This window comes from Stegodyphus dumicola, chromosome 4 (assembly GCF_044657685.1).
Source record: "Stegodyphus dumicola isolate Sdum_Otavi_A_Nest chromosome 4, ASM4465768v1".
Lineage (NCBI taxonomy): Eukaryota > Metazoa > Arthropoda > Arachnida > Araneae > Eresidae > Stegodyphus > Stegodyphus dumicola.
The window spans coordinates 53,676,882-53,701,946 of NC_140771.1; the positions used below are offsets into that span (position 1 = coordinate 53,676,882).

General features: G+C 32.7%; 2 protein-coding genes across 2 annotated transcripts in view; both read right to left on the minus strand.

Annotated features, from left to right (window-relative positions):
• Nucleotides 1-102: 102 nt before the first annotated feature.
• On the minus strand, nt 103-14,950 carry LOC118180798 (sulfotransferase 2A8-like). Its single transcript, XM_035349853.2, has 2 exons — nt 14,797-14,950; nt 103-1,535 (listed from the first exon to the last, which is right to left on the minus strand). The coding sequence occupies exon 2, from the start codon at nt 1,524-1,526 to the stop codon at nt 522-524; it is 1,005 nt and encodes a 334-aa protein (XP_035205744.1). The 5' UTR covers nt 1,527-1,535; nt 14,797-14,950; the 3' UTR covers nt 103-521.
• The window catches only part of LOC146997545 (zinc finger BED domain-containing protein 5-like), a 61,160-nt gene continuing 39,057 nt past the window's right edge, over nt 2,963-25,065 (minus strand). Inside the window, exon 3 of the mRNA XM_085814343.1 lies at nt 2,963-3,610. Coding sequence (XP_085670469.1) covers nt 2,963-3,610 — 648 coding nt within the window. The remainder of the gene's footprint in view (nt 3,611-25,065) is intronic.

Here is a 25,065-nt window from a genome sequence, read left to right on the forward strand (position 1 = left end):
ACTGAGCTTTTTTGTCGGTAAATAAGTTTTTATATAGATGAAATTTTTTACTTAAATATTATAAGTGACTCAATTTAGAACTAAAATAATGTCAAAACTAAATAACAATACCTATTATTTATTTGATCTTAACATAAACAATGGTATGCAACATTTGTAACAAAAATCACATGTTTCACATAAGACATAAATTAATGTAATATCACAACAACAGTAGGGACCTGAGAGCTAAATGCAAAGTTCCCACTTGTATTTGATAATGGAAAAGTTTAAAAAAATAAAAAATATTTTCTTTAATATTTGATTATCATGTTAAATGTTGAGATGCTTTTTTGAATTGAATTCATCATTTCTGATGCAGAAAGAGAAATAAAAAAGAAAAAGTTTCATAAGTAAGTTCTCCAAAATAAAACAATATCATCATCTCATAATTTTGCATAATCTTCCACGGGAATGTCAGTTTTCTGATAAAATATATCTTCTATCTGTTACAGATATAAAAGTTTGTCATTAACATATGTTTAAAGCCATGTCTTTTTTGCATTGAACATTTCTATTATCTCCGTGCCTCCAAATTTTTCTTGAATGCGTTGATCCATTCTACGGTTTTGCTCTGGAGACAAGTGATTTTTCCAGTCACCAACAATTCCTTTTCTGAAGTATCTCAGATATTTAACTTCGTATCGAGGCCCTGGTGTTTGAAATGGTGAATCAATAGCCTCCGATTTAAGTTCATATTCATGTTTGCCGGGTGCTTCTTTCATCAAAGTTTTCTTCATACTTTCAAAGCTGATTAATTTAAGGACAAGCTCAGCTAATTCTTTATCTTTTACAAGCTCCTCATAATAATGCTCACCAAGAAATTTAGCAATTCTTAATACTTGTTCTTTGGTATTAGCATGAAGCTGCTCATAAGATAAGAATAAAACGTTGGGATCATTTCTGTGCTCATACCAAGACAACACGTGATCAAAATAATCACCATAAGCTACAAGTCCTTTCATGAAGGTGTCAAAGTACTCGTCGAAAGATACATTAAGCTCATCTGTTTGCATTGTAAAATGATAAAATGACACGACCGTATCTTTTGGATTTCGGAATATGTAAATGTATTTTGCTTTCGGATTTTTTGGAATCAAATCGTATGGCAAATGATAATGAATAGGTCTGGGGTCTGGTAAGGCTTCAACGGCTGCAATTCCACTGATGTCTACAAAAGGCACCGCTTCATAAGTTAGTTGATGAGACGATTCTAAAGGTTTCTGCCCTCTAGTGATGATAGTGTGCACAATGTATTTCATCCAGTTAGTACCACACTTAGGGAATGTACTGATTAAAATATCCGTGTCTCGAGGTTTGAAATTTAAAGCTTCTTCGATGATTTCTTTGTAGAACCATCGACTTCCTGGGAAAGGACGTCCTCTAACAAACAGCAAAAGCACACAAGACTCCTTTTTCATTTCCTCTTCAGACATCTGCGCTTTTACATTTTGTTCCTTTTTTGTTTCCTCCTCGGACTGCGGCATTTTGATATTCTGAAATTAAATAAGGGAAGCAATGAATTTGCTTAATCAATTTACTGAGTTGCATAGTAGGATCATTGAAAGGATTAGTATCACAGCAAAATTATTCAGATTATAATATCACAATTCGAAATTTAATTTTATCACACTACATCAGTGGTTCTTAACCTTTTTGAGCCGCGACCCAAATTTGAGAAAAATGTTTATGTCGCGACCCCAAAAAAGTCAATATTTTTTCATTGCTTTATTTTAGAGCATATTTGTAAAAACCTTTAATCTTACAATGATGACTTATTTAACTTACAAATTTTTTTTTATAATAATAAAGTTAAACAAAAGTACTTTTGATCCAAGAAAAATTTAATAAATAATCAAGTGCTTTTAATATTTTTATTGACCAAACTAAATAAATTTAAAACTTTTTAAAAATAATTGAAATTTAATCTTATAATAACATTTTATACGCTTTTAATGAGAACCTTGTGCTTGAATACATTTTGAAAGATCTGCAAACCTGAGTTGAATGCTTGTCAAGGAGCACCTTAAATCTATTTCTGGATTTAACTTGTTCCGGTGGTTGTTTTTGATTACACATAGAGCCGAAAAACCAGCCTCACACATATATGTTGTTGAAAAGGGCAATAATACTTTTAGGGCTTCTTTAACAATTATTGGCTTTTCGATTTAACCAGAAAGCACATAAAGATGGAGTGTTTTTGTAAAAATTGTATCGAAGTGCTTGGTCACTTTGAATTTCTATTAATTGTTCTTGAAATTGATTAATATTAACAAATTCCTTATGCAAATCACTTACGTCAAAATCAAATGGCATTCGAACCCAATTATATTTAAAAACATCGTCTGCAGGAAAATACCGATCAAAGTCTGCTATTAGTTTTTCTAAATGATTGATACTAATTTTCTGTATTTCAAAATCTGTGATATTAATATTCTTGTCTTCAACAAGTAAATTAAGAGTCCGAAATGAAGCAAGTTTCTTTACTTCAACCTTATTTCTCCATAATTTGAGTTTATTTTTAAAACATGTAATTTTTTCAGTTAATTCAATAATAGTATGATTACGTCCTTGCATAGACGTATTTAGATTATTTATTTCAAACAAAATATCTGCCAAATAAGCAACTTGAGTAATCCACTTCAACTCGGAGAATTTAGATGCTAATGGGTGTTTCTTTTCTCTCAAAAAAAATTCGACTTCTGTCCGCAATGATAATACTCTTTGAACAACTTTGCCCCGGGACAGCCATCTAACTTCAAAGTAATATAATAAATGTTCGTATTCTGCACCAAATTCTGAACACAGTTCGCGGAAAATTCTACAGTTAAGAGCTCTTGATTTTATAAAATTGACTACCGTAACAATTTCATTCAAAACAATACTTAATTCGGGCGATAAATTTTTTGAAGCAAGATTTTGTCTATGTAAAAAACAATGAACCGATAAAATTTGTGAATTCATTTGTTTTTGCTCTTGTCGAAAAACCCTTTTGAGATGCTGTCATGGCAGCTGCACCGTCGGTGCAAATACTGAAACACTGATTCCAATTTAATCCTTCTTCTTTAAAAAACGAATCAACAATGAGAAATATATCTTCACCTCTAGTTTTTGTTGACATTGATTTGCAAAATAAAAAATCTTCCTGTATAACTGTTAACCCTGGATACCGCACGTAAACCATTAGTTGAGCATCGTTATTTACATCAGTCGTTTCATCCAGTTGAATACTAAATAAACCAGCAATTTTTATAGCAGAAATAAGTTGATTCTTAATATCAAACGACATATCATTAATTCGTAAACAAATTGTATCATTTGATAATGGTACCTTTTGTAATTTCTTTGAAGTTTCATCTCCGCACATGATACGTGCCATGTCAATGGCAGCAGGTTTTATAAGTTTTTCAGCAATATTATGGGGTTTCTTTTGTCTTGCAATATGCCAAGCCACATAAAAAGAAGCAAGTGTAGCTTGTTTGGTAGAAATTAGAAAACTATTACTACTTGGTGCATCTAAACGCTGTCTTTTTAAATCGGCTTTTCTTTCGAAAAAAGTACGATCTTTTCCCTCAAAGGAAAAATTTTTATGTTTTTGCATCAAAATGTCTTTTAAGTTTGTTCGGTTTCATCGATTCATTACTTAGTATTTCACTGCACAAGACGCATTGCGGCTTGTTCATTCCTCCATCATAAATGCAAGTAAACCCTAATTCTAAAAATGCTTCCTTGTATTCACGTTTTGCCATTTTAGGGTGATTACAATTTTACAATACGCACTGCAGCTTGATCACTCCACTAATAAACAGACAAAAATTGTTTCTAAAATGCTTGTATTGACGTTTCATGATTATTACACGTTCCACTGTTATTCACAACATAATACACAGAAACGAGTTTTTGACAAAGAACTTGCAGCGGAGTGCAACTTTTTTACGTAAATATCATTAATATGCAAACACAATACAATTTTCCGTTATTACTTCTTTATTCACACGAGTTAAATCGATAACATCTGCTTACATGTCACAACCAACGGAAATTCCCCGGTTTCTTAAAAGTCGAAGTAAAAGCGCTTTTAATTTTTAACAAAAGGTGTCACTACCGGAGAATGACTGTTACCTACAACCTTATTGTGTCTGCGCGCACGTAAAGCAATGGCGTGAGTATTACCAACACCTCATAGAAGAAAGCTATAAGACAGAAATTGGATGTCACTTCTAGAAGGCCATTCGCGAAGAGCGATAAAACCAATGCATTGTTTTAGAGAATAACTTGTATTAGAAAAAAACTCTTCTAGTAGGTGTTGGTATTACTTATTTTTGTATATTAAAAGTTTTTTTTTAATTTGACTTAGCGCGACCCAAAAAATATGCTTCGCGATCCATAGGTTAAGAACCGCTGCACTACATCATGAAGATACGTTTAATTTCTGTTGAAAATATTTGAAAATAGTTTTTATTCAATTAGTTTTTAGAATCGTTATCTTATTTTGAAGTAGGAGACTTGAAAAATAAATTGTGCCTTCTCCGGGACTCGAACCTGCACCAAAGAATATGTATAACAAGAATTAAAACTTCTTCGCAACAGGAGTGGCTCCGTCCCAACGTAAAGGAAAACAGCTGCGCAATCGCGAAATATCTGTCGCCAAAGCTCGAAACTAGCGTCGACTTTCGAAGGTCCCGTTTATCAAGAGTTCATAAAATGAATATCGTGTTAAATTTCTTTAAACTTTAAAAAAAAAAAAGAAAATATTTTTTCGCGCAAGTAAAATTATTTAATGGATTATATAATTTGAGGAAAAACAAAGTACGAAAATTCGAGTTTAAATTATCGCGAAAAGTCAAAGAAGAAACGTTTTGTCACAGAACGTTTTTTCTTAACGTTCGATATTTTAAAATAATGACTTATAAAGTACAACTCTTGAAACATTACATAATAACATTTTAAACAGTTTTTAGTCAGCATAAAACAGTTACTAAATTTTTCACTTTCTTGTGTATTTAACAGAATATGTACCACATTTTTTACACATCATTGGTATATTTTGTAATATAAGAAGTATTTCTATTAAGTTCTCTGTAATCGGTATCTTAGAGCAAATACTTAAATGCTATTCAATTAAATTTGGAACGAAACTCCATATTCGGTATCCTAGAGCTAATCGTTTGAATATTATGCAAGGAAATTTTTTCCTGTCATTTTATACACACCCTCACCTAAATGAAGACATTATCCATGAGCAACAAACTGTTTATATAAGGTATTTACTTGGTAGCTAAAAAACCATTTGGTTAAAAAAAGTTTTCATAAATACAACTTTTCGTAGCTCAAATTTCCATTAATAGTATTTCAGTTTCTATTTATTCTAATAAAAAGTCAATTATGAGCAATCAACAGATGTCAACCAGATGACTGTATATGCAATTATCTTACTTGATATTTAATAAATGAATTATGAGGTATTTTTTCCCTCCTTTCCGCTAGCCTTTGTGGTGAGTTGGATAGGTGACTCGTAATCGGGATGTCTGGAATTCGAATGTTGGCGAGAGCATTGCACACTTCTCAAGTTCCTAAATCTATATAACCTAATAACTGTACAGTGGCGCTTGATAAAGAAAAGGTTCTTCAACACCAGGATTTAGTGACTGGGGTCCCCTCATCCTCAATCTCCGTTCAAAAGGCCGAGTGTGTAAGGTATTTTCTCCCTTCTTTCCACGTACCTTCGGAGTGTAACTGGATAACAAGTCTGACACCTAATCTTGAGGTCCGGAGCTCGATTCTCGGCGAGACATTGCACACTTTTCATGTTCTTGCATCGATATAACCTAATGACTTTACGCAGTTTTTGCAACTAACATTTGTCGTTTAATAGCACTTAAACAAAAAGTACTTCATTGCATAACATCGTGTAGTCCATTCATCAAAAACTTTACTGCAAAGAATTTACTATGCATTATGCATAGATTAACATGAAATATATACTATAGCAGTATATAAATTCAGTTAACAATATATAGGGTGTTTTGAAATGAATATCGCGGTTTTAACGCCTTGTGGTATTTATTATTTAAAATTATAATTAATACATAAAATGAAGGAACAACTCAAACAGTTATACCTACAAGCTTACAAGTGTTCAATATGAGCAGCTTTCGTCACACGGCACACATTAAGTTGAAAACCCTTGTTCCGGGACGTACGCTTCTCTTTGCAAAAGCAGTCGCTATTTTCAAATTGATAATACCATCTACGGATATTATTATAACTTGGAGCATCACATCTGAACTTAATCCGAAACGCACGTTGCACAGTAACTACAGATTCGGTTTTAAAACACGGGTAGAACACAAAAAGCTTTCTATTAACTAGTCGCCGTTTTTGCTACTACCGCTTTCTACTACCACATGCGCGTACCGACAAACAAAACTGCTCTTTCATTTCATTTCTTCATTGTATTAATTATGATTTCAAGTTTTACGTACTAAATACTACAAAGCGTTAAAACCACTATATTCATTTAGAAACACCCTGTATATTCAGCTTATTATTTATTTACATTTTCACTGTTTTTCACCATATTCACCTCATTTTGCGAATATAATATCTAAGCAAGATTCTTCCCCCCCCCCTTGCTTATTCGTTATCTAACGATACTGGCACATCTCGAAAAAACGAAGTTTTGAAATACTGGAGTTCTGTTAATAATAATAAAAAAATTATAAAAATGGTATAGAACTAACATTATTTAATAATAAATTTTATTCAATTGTGTTATTGTGGCCTTCCTCCTCATTATATTGATTTATGCTTGGAAGTTTATGGTTCACAATAATGAGAGAAATTTAGACATAAAAAATTAACTTGACTTTGCCATCTTTCTTTATTTTCGCCTTCGGGTGTGTGGTCCGATTGCACCCTGAACTTTTGAACTAACGTGAGGAGCGTTAGGACAGGAAGCAGATATTTCTGGTCAAAATTCGCATTAATTGATGCCAGTATGAAAAGAAACGATCCCGATTCTTGAGATGAGGGTAAGTCGAGGATCCATTTTCTGCAATTAGCGTATTGTTACAGATACAGATATATATTCATAATATTAAAGGCATTTTGTAACAACTGGAGTAAACGTTTGTCTCAGTGTGATGAAATATATTCGAAAATCATATACCCTTAGCACTCTCGACCATGGGTAGAAACGTATATGCTCTATTGGGACCGTAATGTATTAATCAAGTAAAGGAAATTTGATTAGCGTCCTGCGGCTGGTGTTCTTACATTTGTATTTTATTACTTATCTTGTATAGTTCTTAAAAAACTGAAAAGAAGGTATGCCTAAAAAGTTTTAATTACCAAAAATTAATAAAATCTTCATTTATAATATCGAAACTAAAGAAAGATCTTATGCATCCTCGACTTGTAAAAATGTAATGCTATGATTTTACTTTTAATATAAGGGGCAGGGTTTTATCTTCAATTGAAAATAATAGCATGTATAAGAAGTACAAAACATCGTAAAATTATACGATTTGCGAAATTTGACTTGCATATTCTAATGGAATATCCACTCAAGGGCTATCACTCAACAGGCCAGCACTTAATAGCTATTTTCCTAAAGGATGAGAAATTTCAAAGTTATTCAACAGAGGTCAGAATTTCCCGAAGGTATCTTAATCAAGCACATTGATTTCATTTCTGCGGTAGAATCGACGCTTTTAAAAACATTTACACCTTTTCCTCCAAAAATTCTTTTTTTTATTTGGGATGTTTTTGCATTTGTAAACTACCAACAATTTTAGCCTGCCGCTTGATGTAGTATGGACCAGGGGTGAGTACATTTTCACCCCTCGTCTATACTTACATTTTCGTTTTACAAATGACTAGCACTAATCGTACAATTCGTTAAAATATCCTTTCTCTGGCCTTCTAAACTAATTTTAAGATATTAACGCATAATGATATACACTGAGGAGCGAAAGCATTATGACCATCCCCACATTTTTCAATGAACACGGCTGATGACGTGGAGCACACATGATTAAGTGGGAAGGGTATTTAACTGCTTCTGGACAAGGTAAGGAATCAATCTTGCACTTACCTTTGTGAGTGATGGAAAAGGCTCCTTATCTAAGTAAGTTTGAAAGGGAGCAGACTGTAATGTCAAGAAGAATTGGAACGAGTTTCGTCAAAACTGCACGAATGGTAGGTTGCACATGATCCACCGTTGTTAGAATATATGCAAAGTTGATAAATGACCGAGGAACCAGCAGTAGACGCCAAGGTGTTGGTCTTCCACGCATCATCAAAGAAAAAGGACATCGGAAACTCTCCCGCTTGGTACAGCAAAATTCACGCCAGAGAGTGACTCAGCTGACAGGCCAATGCAATGCAGGTCCAAGTGTTTCGGAACAAGTTCAGCTGACACTGTTGTATATGGGACTGCGCAGCAGATTTCCCCCTCGTGTGCCTCTCTTGACCTAACGTCGTTGTCAACTACGCCTACAGTAAAGTACAGAAGGCCCGGGAACATCGAGACTGTATCATGGATCAGTCTAAGACAGTTGCCTTGTCAGATGAATTACGATTTCTCATTCATCGTATCGATGGTCGTATCAGGCTACGCCATGTGCCGGGCAAACAGTTGCTTCCCTCTGTACAGCAGGTCACAGACAGGCTGTTGTTGGCGGTATTTTCCTTTGAGGGACGCTCTCGTGAGTGGTTGTGGGACCCTTAGTTGTGGTAGAACAGACCATAAAAGCTGCGTACTGTCCGAATATTGTAAGGATTATGTTAATTTTAACTGTTAATAACAGTTAAATTTTAAGTTTTTTTCCTGCCGATTCTTAACTTCAACTTACTACTTCCGGCCAGAACGTAGTTTTAGAATCACGTCTGAATACATCATACATCATGAGGAAGAGCGGTATTTAACCGCGAAGTTCTTCGGTCTTAGTGAGAGAGTTACCAGGTATTCTGTCTGCAAGCGTCCGCCTTTTTAGCCTACTCTCTCGTAAACTATTATTACGTTCGGCCGTACTTTAGGCCCTTGATAGCTTCGCAGTCAATTAGCGTTAAGGGGCCAACCCGGTTAGAAACTTGATAAGCTTCGGCTATATCTCTTTTTTTTTTCCAATGGCAGATTGTGAACAATTACAAATGTAACCCAGCCCATTAATCTATACAAGGCCGGATGTGGTGGTCTCTTTATTATGGAGGCACCTAATAGGTGGGCCACCATCGCCTTTCCTATGAAGGGAAGGACAGTTACAACCATGCCTTCTCCGGGATTCGAACCCAGGCCCAGCGGCATAGCATTCAGCTTCCCTGACCACCATACCGACTGGGCGGCATCGGCTATATCTCTTTAGTTTAGATTAGTTTAATTCTTAGCCTCTTAAGTTCAAGCTTAAGTTTCGGCTTTTATTGTACACTCCAAGACGAAGTTCTGTTAAATCTTATTTGAATAATAAAGGGTTATTTACCCTTCCATCTTGTTGTTTCTTGTCATACGATTATTCGCTTATCAGTTCTTAAGATTCTTTACTTTCAACTGTAACTTAGCATTTACAAAGTGAGGAACTCTACAATATAATTGCGGATAAGTTGAACCCTGACATGGCTTTTGTCTTCCTAACTAGAAATGGAATCTTCCAGCAGGACGCTCCACGTCACAAGGCTCGAATTTTGTTGAAGTGGTTCTAGGAGCATAAGGATAAATTCTAATTAATGTCCTGGACAACTAGCTTACCGGATCTTAACCTCATAGACCACATTTGGGATGTCATGGAGCAGCAGCCCAGAGCTCAAAAACCACCATGTCGGAATATCTCGACTTTGCGTGACCGCTGCTTAGACATTTGTCACAATTTTTCTTCAGTCATCTACCAAAAGCTTGTTGCATCCATGCGAAGGCAAATTGCAGCTGTTTTGCAAACCAAAGGTGGTGCAACAAGTTATTGAGTTGGTGGTTATAATGCTTTGGCTCTTCAGTATATGTGTCATTTAAATTATATTTGTTTCTTATGCAAACTTTATACTGTCAATTATTTCCTTTTACGGCGGCCTATTCTGATAAAACTTTATCATTATTAAATTCAACCATATATTTAAAAAGCAAAATAACCATATATTTAAAAAGTCACACATTTATTCTGTAATTTGTGAACCGTCTGAATGAGGCGACTGGCGCAGACAAGTGAGTAAGTATGTGTAATGGGAAGGCAAGAGACTCCAGCTATGTACTGGACGGGAAGCATCACGCGAATGAAACGAATTACCTTTAAATACCTATTTATAACTAATTTTCAATTAAAAAGTTTCATAACCAATACTTCGCATTTAGTCGCTAATGCTATAAAATTTCGCTTTTGTTTGCATCTGTTCATGAATACGAAAATTACGTATCCTTACTATTAGGTTAATATTTCAGGTTCCATAAAAGGTTTTTAATACGTATTACGTGATTTTCTTGAAATATTAACAAGAAAATTCTCGATGTTAAATTAATTTATAAAAGGAAGAAATACAATAATATTTATAGTTAACTGTTATTTTGCTTGTCTATTCGATACATTTGTGTATGGAAAAAAAGAAAAAGAAGGAAGAAAGAAAACTATTAAACAATTAATTATTTTATCTACAGGTAAAGAAAGAAATTTAACAAACGAAATATTAAATCGCGTTAAACATTCAGGTGAAATACTATGTTATGCAAAAGTGAAATGCACACATCATTCTAGAAATTTTGATGTAAAATACTACCTTTATCACAGACATAAGCATACCATTCATTATTAAATTGCATTAAGCATTCAAATGAAGCATGTTCTACAAAAGCAGTATATCATATAAAATATGGTACTACATTTTTACATTAGATCTTATCATATAAAATATGGTATTACATTTTTATCGAAGAAGCGAACATATCATTAATTATTAAAATGCATTAAACATTCAAAGGAAACAAAAGTTCTGTAAAAGCATTTTGCATCATGTGTCAGTCTAGACCTTATCATATAGAATGCTACATTATTATCAAAGACATAAATATTCCATTCATTGAAACGCAGAACAGTTGCAGATAACGTATTCCTAAAGAGATAAAGAAAAACTTTTCTTCCTCTGGATTTTCCGATCATAATTGGACTACGAAAATCATTCATTTTCTCCGACTAATCAACAACTAGCCATTTTCAGTTTCGCTTCTTGTTTCTTTAGCATGTGTCTCTTTCCAAAAGGAAGTAATTTCCTATGTGAGCTACGTGGGGTTATTTGCTGACGAAAGGATGCCTTCATCCAAAGCTTTAAAGGAAAAATTGTTTGTAAGATATCATGAATAGAGCAACAAGAAGACAGTTCTATAATGTTGAAACTTTGAAGCAACCTTTCCATTTTCCCCACATACGAAAATCAACCAACCAATAAAGTGCGCTCATTCAATTAACAAAATGCTTTCAATTAATGGGTTGCCGAGTTTTACGTGATGATGATAGTGGATTGGTTGAAAACATACGCAAATTGCAACTTTTTATCTTTCTTTCGGTGCCAAATAAAGTAGAAATTAGGTAAAGATAAATATTTCAAATCTGAGTGTCTTAGGTGAAAACTAGAAGTTTCTATCTCAGAGTTTCAAAAGCGTTCATATATATTTAACTAGCAGGAGTGCGACAGCACAAGACGATTGGACAAAGGGCAAAAGGATGATACTACTAACAACATTTAGTGAATTAGAGTTTCAGAAAGCAGTGTTTCCTTTCACTCTGCATCTGGTAAAGACCATCGGTAAAACAAAATGAGTAGTGTGGACAAAATGAGACGTAATAACTAGTAATAATTCTGTTGTCATTACTTCACTGAATTTAACCATAGCCATCTTTGTCATAAATGGTATAATCTAGTGACCTATATTCGTCTCTTTTTTTTTTTTTTTCTTATCCCCTAGACGTGTCCTTTGTTTTTTCCTCATGCTGCATTGCACTCGTTTGCTTCTCTTTTGGTACTGTAATCTAAATTGCGGGGATGATATTATGCTAGTATCTGCTAAATTGCTAAATTTGATGATACGCAATGAAAACCAGAACTGATTTTTTGCTGCCAATGAGTGTGAATGAAATTAAAAGTAATCTCTTAAAATTAAATAAAAAAATTCAAAATTCAAAAATAAACAAAAAAGAATTGGAGAGTTACACTTCTTTTAAATATTTCGGAACATGGTGATTAATATAAGAAAAACTGATGAGGCTAGCGCATAAAAGAAAAGCGCAAAAAATCTTCAAAATATTATGTAACATGTAGAATATCCAACTATTATGTTAAAATAAAATTACTAAATTTCAGTTCAACTGTAAAATCTGAATAGTTTTACGGATCCAAAATGTTCAAGTTGACGAAAATTTAGGAGAGTTTATTTAAATTATTTAAACAATAAATTGAGTTTCTTCATCATTCTAGGGAAATTTACTTTTTTGGCCCCATTTTGTTTCTAATGCCAAACTACATGAAAAAAAAAAAAAAAAAAAAAAACTTTAATCGAAGGAAATAAATAAGGAAAATAGACTCGGACAGGATATTATTATCATGAAAGTCAAACAGAACATAATAAATAAAGCCAATAAAAAATCTGCGAACGATGCTGGTATGAACTTGTGATAGGCACATGAGCAAAAGCAAACCAAAACCGATTTGGAGTAGAAAGGTTGAAAGAAAGCGAGATAAAGTTGGATACCATAGTTGCAAACAAGCTGGTGAAGGGCGCTTAAACCGTAGGAGCTGATAGGAATGAATGAGGAACTTATTACTCATTTGAGTCAACGAAAGAAGAGATGAATGAATAAATCTCAAGTAAAGCCATTTTTCTCTTGTGATTATTTTAGCTTTGCTTTAATAGGATATTTAGCTGAAACAACAGCAGAGTGTTTGAGTAGCAATTGTCATTCACCTGGCAAACTGATCATCATATACCTACAGAAATAGTTATCCTTCATAAAAGGAAAGTATCTAAGGGGTGATTAAAAAATATCTGGTAAAAATATAAATGCATGTAGAATAGACAGAAATTAGCAGATTTTATAATATAATGTGTGAGCTGAAATGGCGTATTGAGATGCTAAAGCGCTGTTGAGCGATAGGTCAAACCGATCTGCTGGCGTAAATCGTCATTTTCAGTGCGAATTTCGAGCAGTATGGATCGCCACACGAGCATGGGGCTGACCATGATGCATTTTATCTATCGAGCAGCACATAAAATGGAGCAACTATTCAAAAGTTTTGCACAAAACGATACCTGATTACTTCCATTTGAACAACTGTTCCACTTCCATCCGCAACTCCATAGATAAAATGCGTATCGGAGAATTCAACGTTAACGCAGTCCTGCATATACGAAATCCGCACGAGGAATAATAATTTATGCCAACAGAACGTCCACTTATCACTCGACAACATCCTATAACCTTAATGCGCCATTTTCATCCATAAGTTCCATTACAAAATCTGCTTATTTCGGTCCCCTGCACTTGGCCTCATCTCTTCGCCAGATATTTTTAATCATCCAATAAATTTTGAATTATATATATATATATATATATATATAAACAAACAAACTGGTCTCAAACAGATTTCATAAACAAACCTTGAAACTGATTTTCATGTTTCCTAAATAGTCCGGCTATGACTATTAAAGCAAGGCATTGTTTTGCGAAATTAAACAATACAATTTGGCATACCTTCTTAAAGACAATACTCTTCTTTAGCGAAATTATTTTATTTATTTTTCTTTATGTAGCACATAAAAGTACAAAGAAATAAAATAAACATGCAAATTACGCAAATAAAATGATGATAACGAAAATAATATCAGAGTTCTAAGAGTCGGTGATATTGCTTTGCTTATCGAAGCAAAGATATTATCCGTGAGAAATATTTGTTTCGTATTCTCTCTTCCGTATCCAACCTGAAACAACTAATACCGCTTTTAGAAACATTGGATGCAGCGTACTGTATGAGACAACATTGCTAAAAATTTGTCAAATAATCTAATTTGTATTTTATAGCTAGACAATACAATCTTCCCGCTTTTTTTTCACTACTTTAGAATTGGACTTATTCTAATACTTATAATTTCTGTAAACATTTGAGATGCCATGATGCCATATTCATTTTAAGGAGTTTAAAATGTTGAAGCAAAATAACATAAGATTAATACAAATATTTCTGATGCACTACTATAAAAGAAGCAATAAACTGGTGTATTCGCCTTATTACTTGAGTAAAGGACGAAACACCTTTGTATTTATTTCTTAATTATTGTTCATTGAACGGGAGTTGGTTTGTTCCCCTTGAAAAGTCAACTAATTTCCGATCAATGGCAATGATTACTTGCTTTTAATTTAATTACTTGCTTTTAATGTAATTTCTTTTTACAAATGAAATTTTGTTATTAATGATTTAATTCAAGTCCCCGTTAAACATTTTTAACAATTTACATTCAAGTTACTTTAAAAGAATTTTCGGAATTAAACTTACTAACTATGGATTCACTCTTTTAGATAATTCTGCTAAAATTAATCTTAGGACATAATATAATCAATATTTCTTTAGTAAATAAATTATTATATACATGTATATGTATATAATTAAGTGTAATAAAGCGTTCTTCAAATATACAATTATATAATTACTTCGGATAAAATGTTTCAAACTATATGAAAAATGAAAATAGGTAATTCAATATAAAACTGAAATGCAATCACTTACTATATGTAACTAGTGATTTCTATCTGTGTAGCAATGTCTTCTATCTCCCTGACCAGCTCAAATCTGATTATGATGATCCAAAAAAATCCAGAGTATTTATGCTAAAAAAACTATCACGTGTACAGAGCATTTATTTATTAGTGCAAGCGTCAAAGTTGAAGGAGGTATAGATAAAATCACGCAAGGAATTTTACCTGATGTTTCTAGACTGTTCTCAATAGAATGTAAGAACGAAGTCATCGCTTTTGATAAGCTCTTGTTTACGGCTATATTGTGAAACGGACTGTTCCCCCCCCCCTGCCATATGAACTTCAGTTTCGCGAAATCAATAGTGTTTGTGAAGAGTTAGGCAACATTGGATAAGTATGCGTAATACCATTCGCGAGTTGATGACCTTCTTTTGTCTTCTCCTTTATTTGTTTTTTAGTTCTGAGCGCGAAAGGAAAAGTAATATTAATTATCGATGACTTTTTATTTTTAATGATAGTGGTATAAAGAAAAAGTAAATGTATTCTCGTGATGACAGCGAAATGGAAAATTAAATATCTGCCTTTAATATGCAAATATAATTATTAATCCATTTTAAAAGTCAATGAATTTTAGGTATATTTAGTATCAAAGTCTACAGATAATTTCTATATGCTGTTCATAAACCTCGTTCTTAAAGGTATTGTTAAACAAATGACGTAAAATTATTATCATTCAATTCTCTTTTTTTTTCCTCCACATGTCCTTCACATTTTAGTGAGGAATTTAAGAGAAAATAAATTGTAGTGCCTGCAGTAACCGAAACTGGGCAAAGTCAGTTACAAACATAGACAAAAGAAACAAATTTAAAGTTGCTATGTCAGTTCCAATTTATTCACATTCTGTTTCCTACAATGTAATTTAGTTCTGAATGAGTTTCAGTCATCTATTTGAGATTCTTATCAGAATAAGTTTAAACATCGTAGCTAAATATTATATGTATGTATTGAGTCATATAACTTGCAATCTCAGAATCATCCTAGCAGAAAATATTACACTACTTTGTTTCTTATTAGAATTGTGGGCGTGGTATTCAACATAATCATATTCCTTGTTATTTATTACGTATACTAATTGTTCTTCCATCAGAAGGTCTTTGTTTGAGCTAAACGAAATATTCTTATATTATAACTAAGAGAACAGGAATTGTTTCATAAGAATAAATTGAATTTAAATAAATTTAATTTAAATACAAATTTAATTAATTCTTTGCGCCATTGCTGCAAGGAATGAAATTTAAATTTAAACAAATTTAAATTGTAACAAACATGTATATACGTAAAAAAGCAAATTTAAAGTTAAAATAATTAAAAAATGTGCAAACATATAAAAGATTTAATTTTCGAACTAATCTACAATATCATTTAAATTCAGATAGCATAAGCAAATCAAGTGCAAAACTAAACCATTAAAATACATTCACCAATTTAGCAAATTAAAATTAATCTAAAATTAAAAAAAAAAAAAAATGCATAAGTGAATGACTGTTGAGTAGGCAGGAGACAAACTTATCAAGGGGAAGTTGCCTCCAAACCTAACTCTCCAATCATTCAATTCGTGTTTCGTCATTCATGCAGGCAATGATAAAAGTCAAAATCAAAAGTAAAGAGTGAAGAATGTCCAAAAAGAAATACCAATAAAGTGGTACCTTTAGAAATTAGCAATTTAAAATTAAAATTCCAAAAGTTTGGTTTTGCACTTCATTTGCTTATGCTATCTGAATTTAAATGTGTGTATTTATTGGTGTGTATTTAATTACGGCAAAGCACACTAGGGCTATCTGCCTAAGGGGAGGGATGCCTTCGTGGGGGACTTTCTAGGGAAAACTGGCTCGTATACACGTTACACATGGGGAAAACCATGAAAACGCCCATGCAGCCAGCCCGTTCGCGGGATTCGAACCTCGAACCGAACTACCAATGTTCAGCGACTTTACCGCTCGGCCGCTGGTGGGCCTCAATTTAAATGATATTGTAGATTAGTTCGAAAATTAAATCTTTTATATGTTTGCACATTTTTTAATTATTTTAACTTTAAATTTGCTTTTATACGTATATACATGTTTGTTAAAACTTAAATTTGTTTAAATTTAAATTTAAGGGAACAGGAATATTGAAATTTCTATACGTTTTTTACACATATATAAGAAAAGATATATTTATAGAATTAATATCAACCAATTATGGCAAACTGTTTAAGAGCATGGCACTGTCTGAAGAATAATTGAAGCAAAAACTTGGAAAACAAAACTGAAATAAAAGAAAACAATATTCATTAAATATAAAACTTATATTTGTACTAATTGAATTAATTTTGTATTAACTGATAAATCTAATACAGTAGACACCACTTAATGTGACTGCTGTCATTCGGATATTGTTATCGAATTAACAAAGTCCCGCCTCTTTTTTTGTATACGAAAAATTGGAAAATACCTCGCTTATTGTGATCAACAATTCAGTTAATATAATCAAAATATCTGTGACGTGGAACGGTTTTTAAGACACCCGGGTGCCTGGGCTCATTGCCTTACGCCGAGTAGAACGATTAAAAATTTCGAAATAGTATACTTAATAATACGTCAAGAAATAAGATAACAAATTTGCATTAATATTTTTTTAATATATTATATATGTTAATTGATTAGTTGGAGGAAATTGTTCAGAAAGCTGATCGAGCTGGGAACAAAAAATACTAAGTGCACAGTGCAAGCGGTCGTAGTGGGCAAAATTAAGCAATTAAAAAGGATTACATACAATAATAATCCAGTAAAAAAGAAATACAAATCAAGGTAGGTAAAATTATGAATAAAATCACATTCAGTACTAATTCCTCTATTATTACCCTGGGGCTAAATGTAACCGTGGCCCGCTTTTTAGCTGCTCATCCAGATAGTTACAGACACGGAGATCAGATGATGAAAATATTATATTATAATAAATGTTTTTAAGCTGAAGTAAAATTTCCAGAGAAGTCTGATAAGCATCATAAAAATTACTAAGTTACAGAAAAATGTCTCCAAGTAAGGCAGGGATGTCAAACTCATAGGTACACTTGGGCCAAACAAACAAGGTTTAACTTTAGGCGGGCCAAAAAAAAAAAAAAAAAAAAAAAAAAAATCAATATTCACAGAAACGTAGATTTATTTCGAATAATACAATAATAAACATATATATATATATATATATATATATATTTATTTATATTTATATAGAAAAGAACAAGAAAAATTTAATGTTTACGTCTTGATACTTGACATATCTTCTCTGCTATTATCTTTCCTATTTCGGGAGAAATTTTGTTTGCAGCGATAACTTTCAACGCTGACCCAAGGTGAGCATCATTAATACGGTTTCTAATAGGAGACTTATTACCTTTCATGACTGAAAATAACTGCTCGCACCGATAAGTGCTACCAAACATGGAAATAATTTCATATGCGAATTTTCGAGTATTTTCAAACCTGGCTGGTAAATATTTGTAAAATTTTGCAATTTTTTCTGCGTATTTTTGATACGAACAAGTATCATCTAAACTTGATTTGTTCATGCTGCACGTCGGGAAGTGCGTCAAATCTTCATTTTTAAGTTGTTTTTCCCAAAGAACTAATTGACATTTGAATGCTTTAATTATATCAAACATGTTCGTAATGATATGATCTTTTCCTTGTAACGATAAATTTAAATCGGTTAAGTGTTTGGTTATATCAACCAAGAAACATAAATCTTGTATCCATATTGGATCGTAAAACAAACTTACGTCTTGATTTTTCGTTTTTAAAAACTGACATATTTCTTCTTTCAAATCCCAGAATTGTTTGATAATCTTGGAGCAAGATAACCAACGTACCTCGGTATAGTAGGACAAACCCGAATAGTCACTATCTAACTCACTTAAGAAAGCAGTGAATTGACGCAGATTTAAACCTCGAGATCTTATAAAATTTATAACTTTTTTTTATATATGACAAAACATTCTCCATATTTATTACTTTCGTGCATAGAACTTCTTGATGTATAATACAATGCATATGGTGAATGTTTGAACCGTGAATTTCACTAAGTTTTTTTCTTAGTAATGCTACGAAGCCCTTGTTTTTCCCGGTCATTGATGGAGCGCCATCTGTAGCTACAGAATGTAATTTTGCCAAAGGTAGATTGCATTTCTGCAGAAGTACTAAAACACAAGTAAATATATCTTCTCCTGTGGTAGTACCAGGCATCGGTATTAGTTCCAGTTATTCCTCAAAAATGTTAAAATTCTTGTCACAAGAACGAAGAAACACTGCTAATTGGGCTTTGCCACTAAGTGCTCTCGTCACAGGCAATGGAGAAACTTTCGAAACTAGATGATTTTGCTTTGATCTGATCACTTAAATTCGCGGCTAAATCAGTAACTCTTTTCGCAACTGAATTTCGAGACAATGAAATTGATTGAAAAGCCTTCACATTCCAGGACAAACAATTTCTACAGCTTTCATTAGGCATTCCTTGATGAAATCACCGTCAGTAAAAGGCTTCGAATGTTTAGCTATCAACTCGGACAAGATGTAGCTTGCATGTACCGCCGCTTCACTTTCTTGCAATTACTTTACTAAATATGGACTGTTGCTTTTTCACTCCTAACTTGAGCTCTTTCAACTTTTCTTCTCTCATTAATCCTTCGTAATTGTTATATTTCGATTTGTGTTGTTCGTAATGACATTTAATGTTATATAACTTGGGTACATTAATAGTATTATTACATATCAAGCAGATTATTTTATCTTTTATTTCACAGCAAAAATATTCTAATTCCCATTTTACTTGGAATATTCTATGTTCGTCAGCGATTTTTCGTTTAATTTTACTACCACTTGGTTTTGATATAGACATACTGAATACAAAGGGCTGGAATAAACACGGTTAACGTTAAAAAGTTAACAAAAATTTATTCTTACCACAAGAGATAAATCAAAATGCTGAAATATTTCTTTAAAAATATTCTAACAATATCACAAAATGTAAAACGTTTAGCAAAAATCAATTCAGAACAGAGAAACTAATTCTATCTCACGGCGAAATCGCTACAAATCAATCACAGCATTAAGTAAACAAACAGTTCGCTAGAACTACAGCTACTACTGAGATGAGTTGTTTGTTCTCGGCTTTTATAAGCTTTATAATTAATTTCTCGAATATACTGGAAACATCTATAAATATCTGGATTTTTGTGGATGGCAACAGCAATTACGAGATATTTATTTATTAGGTATTAAATGCACGCGCTGTTCTATTTTTAACCTTCCAACGCAGCTGTCTTTTCAAAAATCGTCTGCATTGCTAAGGCAACATGAAGCAAATCTAATTACAATTCTAAATAAAAAAAACTAAATAAATAACTATGAAATCCGTAACAATATGAATTAAGTAATAATTAATAATAAAGCAAATTGCATGCACATGCATGCACCAATATATCGTACAAAACTATGATTGGAAAACTGAGACCATGAGTTCGGCCACATTCGGCTATCGGGGGATGCGTACAAGTTCTGAGTGCACGTGTCCCCCAAAAGCCGAAGGTAGCTGAACGCAAGCTACTCACACGCATTTGTAATTTAAGTAGTGTGTGTGTCAGCTCGCTGTGAGTAATCTAACAACACTGAATAAATTATCGTTAATTACTTAGCAATAAACATTTCATTTTTTTCTTCGTCGATATGTTATTTTATTATTATATATTATTATTTGCCGATATATTGGCCGGGCCGCAAAAATATTTGTTGTAGGCCACATGCGGCCCGCGGCCCGCGAGTTTGACATCCTTGAAGTAAGGGATTAAATCGCCAAATATCTTGATTTCGATTTTAATTGATCATTTAATATTAGGCAAAATAGCAATCGTAGTTTGACTTCAATTTTGAATAACTCTATCGATTTTAATTTATTTTTGTATTAAACTTTAGTATCAAACTAAGGTTGCTTTTTCCCTTAATTTATATTTTACATTGGCAAGTTCTGTTTCAATAAGAGATTAGTGGTACAGTGTCGGAAAATAATTTCCGGAAACGTTACGAATAGTTCATAAACAAACTTTTGCTATTTAAAAATAGTGGGAAAATGTTTATTTATATGTTTTTAGTTAGATTTTTATTACATTAATTAAATTCCATACCTGTTGGGACCCTCTGCTCTATAGTTTGCCGGAATTAGTTGATATTAATTCTGTATATTTTATCTTTCTTAATTAATTAATTCAGTAGCATTTTAGGTGACATTAATAATATTTATTAATAAACTCGTCTTCATTTTCTACTCTTCATATAACCACCGATATATATATATGCATACACACACACACACACACATATATATATATATATATATATATATATAGTATATATTTGTACGTTTTTCTTTCTTCTGACACCAATTGTTACGTTATTTTCTTCCTTCACGTTCGTACGGGGTTCGTAGATTTGGAGTGAATAACGACGATACTTGATGAAGTATCGAAACACACTTTATTTATCAATATTAATCAGGACAGCTCCAAAACACTTTTACAATCATCGAAGATCTACTATAAACACGCTGGAACAATCAGCGACACAGCCTTCACACTGTCAGGCAATAACGGTGGAGACAGCTTCCTGCAAAGCACCCAACTCTGCTTGGTCGTTCTCGGAACTCCCCGTACTCTCGAGACTCTCCACGCTACAACTCGCAATACATTCGACGACGCACGAGCACAGCTCCCGACTCTTCGGTTCAGTCGTTCCCGGATCTCAACACGCTCTCTCGATGATGCACTAACCGCGATACACTACGAGACTCTTTCGGTGCACTCGACGACCCACTCGGCACTCGCTGCCCGTCTGTCAACTCGATCGACTCCGCACGGACTAACTATCTCGCACTCTAGACGAGGCACTCTGACTCGCCCTCTATGCGAGACACACAGACACTGACTGCGGACCAGCAGGGTTTATATAGCTTTCGGCCTGTGTTCGAGAACATTCTGGGCTAAACCGGTAAGAATTCGTTCCAGAAGGTTCTCCAACCGTCCAAGGAAATCGCCAATTTTGTCGCCAAATCGGTGATTTCTCGCCAAATGTGGCAACCCTGCTTTCCTTTGCCATTTTATGGCAACTCTAAAACTGCTTTTCGGAGAAGCTATCTTACCGCGCCTGGACCGTAACAATATATATATATATATATATATACACATATTTACTTTCGCAGTCTCAATGATGCGCATCATTGATTTGCGATAGTAAATTTAAAATTATTTGAAATTCTAATAATGTTTTGGAATACCGTATGTTGAATAACTCATATTATTTTAGTATATACAAGCTTCTTTTTCTCCACGTTATTTTATGGCACTAAAATAAATGCAATATTTTATAAGATAAAATGATCTGACAATAACATCTATCACTCTGCGTACAAAAGCAATAAATGCAGTGTGAGGCTGGGTTTTTCAACATTTTTTGTAGCTTTGACTCCGTATTTATTAGTTGCTATAAATATCTATTCATTGATGATATCTCTTCCGTCAATCAGACTGAAATATCGAATTCATTATAAATAATATTACAGGAATTTCTGAAAATTCTTTCGTATCTTGGAAGAACGGAGAAGACAAGACTATAAACGCTGTTATATATTAAGCTATAAATATTAAGCTTTGAGTTCAGCTAATTAGGTATTTGATAAGTAATCAGTATGGTTTTAGAAAGGTGAAACGGATATATTCGACAATTTTTGAGAAACATTCCGTCAGAGAGAAATACTTGGAGAAATTATTTACGTACCTTAAATTTTGAATCGCAACAAAATATTAATACTTTTCTTCATGTTTCTTCATGTTTTCTTCATTTTCTTAGTAGTCTTTAAATTAGGTTCTATCGAACCTTGGATTTCCATGCAGTTCCTCTAAGGGTTTCCCTGGTCAAAGTCAAAACCAAAGAATTTTTCAATACCATGTAGCCGGCAAAGCTTACATCTAAAGTAATGTCAAATAATACTTTTGTATTTTTGGTTTAATTATTATCTAAAATAATATGAATAAATCTGTTTTTACTAATAAAATTAAGCTGAAAAAGATTTTCTTTTCATTTTGCCTATAAAGCAGACGCGTTTTTTTTTTTTTTTTTTTTTTTTTTTTTTTAAGGAGGAGGAGACATTCCATTAAACATTCCATTTCCAGATTTCTCTCAATATAGCTAAAATATTGTTATATTTTCTTCGCTAATGATATTAATGATAACATAAATACTTTTAAATAGATAGTTATTCTTTAAATGATTATAAGTACAATATTTTATGTAAAACGTATTTTAGATTTTTTTGCTGCCGAACAATAACAAATAGGAACCAATTAGTGCTTTAAGCTTCAGTCAGTATGACGCTCATGATTTTTTAAATTGCAGTTGTCTACTTATTTGAGAAAAATGATGGAGCACAATAAAAAAAACTGCAGTTTGAATAAGTATTATAAAAGTAGAAAGATTAAAAAAATGATAATAAAGCATCGGCTGTTTCTGCAAAGAAATTTGAAAATCCAAAACATTTCCTATTTTAACAACCTACTGCTATTTTACTGAGTCACGAAAATAGATTAATGAAACTTACTGAAAAAATTGAGCTAAGTCCAAAAATGCGTTATCATTCTTGAAAGGTCTTTATGCTAGACTATAAATCACAACAATTTCCTTTCAAAACACAGAATTGAATTGTTTTTTCCACTGTTCGAAAATATAATCAGTTGTTTTAAATCCATAAAATCTAATTTAAGACAAATTACGTTAGTTAAATTTCAACAAGTGCTAGGTATGACTTAAAGTATCTGCATTCCAAAGATCTTCAAAGAAATATCAGATGTACTATATCTTTACCTCCAAACACTATACCTTTCCATTATTTCTTCAATCTTTAAAAACAGGTGTGCTTGAAGATATAATTTAATGAAAAACTATGTAAAACAGAGAAATATGAAATGAACGTTTCATTAGGAATATTTTTAATATCTCCTTTTTCTAATGCAAAATAAAATTTCACAATCAAGTTCTGCATTTTGAAAGATTTAATTGCCACTAGCAACTATTTTTACACTGACTTATATTATCACGCACAGGTTTCATTAACGAATTTTATTACTTTTATTATTTCAATTTATTTTTTAAAATTCGCCAAGAAATTTTGAAAATATAGCATTCTAAAGCTAAAATAGACTTTGTTCCTTCATTTACATTATGACAGCATCTTAATCAGCAAACTAGATCACTTGAACATTTATTTCATTGTATAGTTTCACAACTTACATACAGTTCTTCCATGGGACTGTTGATTTCTTGCCCTTCGTAATGCTTTCTCGAAGTTTGTGAAATGTGTTTACTGATTTTGTCAGAACAGATGGCGAAAATTGCCAAAGATACATGCGATATAAATCTGATAAGACTGTTATCGGACTCGCTTTAAATAATGAACATGAATAAACTAAGAAGAATGAACGATATATTAATATATCTGTGAAGAATGGAGAAAGAGGATGTTTGATGACTGATTCATAACAATAATTGAACTAATTCATAACAATAATCGATGGCAACTGTAATTAGAATTTTGGAGTTCCTAGATCTCTCTTCTTTTTAAACATAACATATTAATTACAAGTGCATTCGCGATCAGTTATATTTACTAGGTAAACTTACACAGTTAATGAAGCAGTAGCTTATTTGAGTCATAAAAAGTTTCTGTTGGAAACTATTAAAAATTAATTTACATTATTTACAGGAAGGGGAAAAGGTAACCTATTTACGCATTTTTTCGCCTCTTGTAAGCTTTGCAGATTATGGGAACGTACTGTAATTCATTCCTCTTAAAAAGCAAAGTGATGAATTTTCTGAATCACAAGTACAGATTTTTTTTTAGATCTTATGTAATAAGATACAGCAATGAAATAGTCAGGGAAAAAGTACTTTTATAAAATTCCCCCAAAATTGCAAAAGTAGTCACTTTAGAGAAAACGTTGTGTTTTTGTGTTTTATTACATGAGCTATCGCTATGGTCAATGATGAATACTCATACCAGAATAAGCTTAAATCAGTAAATCATGGTCATCATCATATTTACGTGAATAACCACAATCGAAATCGAAATCGAGTCAATGGCTAGGCGGCAATTAGTAGCCAACCGCTACTTTAACCGTCTCTGTTGGTAAATTGCCCTAAGGCGTTGGTACTTAAGTTTTTAA

Bases quoted from the DNA above. Each gene is read 5' to 3' on its own strand.
- LOC118180798 (XM_035349853.2), bottom strand. From the start codon at position 1,526: ATGCCGCAGTCCGAGGAGGAAACAAAAAAGGAACAAAATGTAAAAGCG.